This window comes from Tenebrio molitor, chromosome 9, assembly GCF_963966145.1.
Source record: "Tenebrio molitor chromosome 9, icTenMoli1.1, whole genome shotgun sequence".
NCBI classification, from domain to species: Eukaryota; Metazoa; Arthropoda; class Insecta; order Coleoptera; family Tenebrionidae; genus Tenebrio; species Tenebrio molitor.
Window position 1 is genome coordinate 16,851,250 of NC_091054.1, and position 1,558 is coordinate 16,852,807.

Genomic DNA, 1,558 nt, shown 5'->3' on the forward strand with positions numbered 1-1,558 from the left:
GCTACATTAATTTACATAATTTTTCACTGAGAGTCCTTTCAAACATTCAGGAAAAATTTGATATCATTGAAATCATGAAAACATCACCGGTTTTTGAAATAAGTGGAAATTGATATTAAAGCCTAAAATTTAGCTATGATTTATTATTAAATTGGACGGTCAGTTCCACAAAAGAAGTTGACGTAGGTTATTTATGATACCCTTTAGGGACTTAAGAATTAATAGAAAAGTGGTCAACAGATGTTCCCAACAATGAGATATTTATTTATGACACTGCAGTTGTAAATCTTGGTCATTTTTCGCTCTTAATGTTAAAATTGGAATAATTCAAAAACTAATAATTTTATTTTGATGCGAATTTCGTAAATGTGTTCTTTGAATTAATTGTGAATTATGAGCGTGTACGAAAAAAAATTTTTTTTGCTCAAAATCGATTTTTTAAATTTTATGGCTCTGAATTTAGTGATAAGTGAAAATTGATTACACACATTTGAAGTCTTATGTCAAGGGAATGTAACCCTAAAGTTTCTTAATTTGTACTAATTTTTTAATAGGGTTAATCGTGCTGACGATAAAACTCATCTCACCCGGTATTATATGTCTATGTTATATTGTGTGAATTTGGAACAGCTATATCTAAAAGATATGCTTGCTTTTGCTGTTATAAAAACTAATAAGATAAATTCATGTTTTATCCTATTTTTCATCGGAAACACACCATTTATCATAAAATATGGTGAAATCAGAGGAATCGAAAGCAAAATTAATTAAGTATATCAATTATTTTAGTTTATTATTGTCCGATAAACCTTTCGCTCCCAGTACAAAATTATCATCCTTGGGAGGCAAAGAGACAGATAGGATACAAAACAGAGTAAGCTTACAATGATGTTTTAGCTAAGATAACAGTAAGTGTATTATTATTGTTGACAATAGAAAAACTTAATGTCCGGGACATCCTGTTGAATTGGTACAGGCTGTAGCTTTGTAACAGTTGGTTGAGTCAGTACATGTTTTGGCTTCAAAACAGTCTTTTGAGTTTGTACACGTCCTGGCCGTATTACATTTTGTAGATCCAGTACATGTTGCTGCCTTGACACAATTTTTAGAATCGGTACACGTATGTGCATTTGGACAATTTCCACAACCAGTGCATGCATCTGTACAACTAGTACAATCAGCACCCCCAGTGCAGTGGCAATAACACTCGGTACACAAACACATAACTATAACTGCTATTACTAACCATTTTTTTGAAAAACCACACGTTTTGAACGCCATACTTTTTGTAATATTGTTGTTTATCTCACTGTTTACTTCGGTTAACTGCTGAATTCTGCTCTACGCTCCACTATATATATATATTATTTCATTATCTTTTTATACAATAATAATTATTAATTACAATAACATGTTGTTCATTTTGTGGAACAACAAACTCTCTGCGTTATGTAAATAAAACTATGACTCATATAATATGGATTTTAATCTGTTTTCCAAACTATGTGGCTTAATAGATGATCCTGTAAAACGGTCTTGCCGAGGAATCAAAATGTAT

General features: G+C 31.1%; 1 protein-coding gene across 1 annotated transcript; it reads right to left on the bottom strand.

Annotated features, from left to right (window-relative positions):
* Window positions 1–772: 772 nt before the first annotated feature.
* On the bottom strand, window positions 773–1,342 carry LOC138138976 (thermal hysteresis protein YL-1-like). The gene has a single exon (XM_069059127.1). The coding sequence runs from the start codon at window positions 1,279–1,281 to the stop codon at window positions 943–945; it is 339 nt and encodes a 112-aa protein (XP_068915228.1). The 5' UTR covers window positions 1,282–1,342; the 3' UTR covers window positions 773–942.
* Window positions 1,343–1,558: the final 216 nt, after the last annotated feature.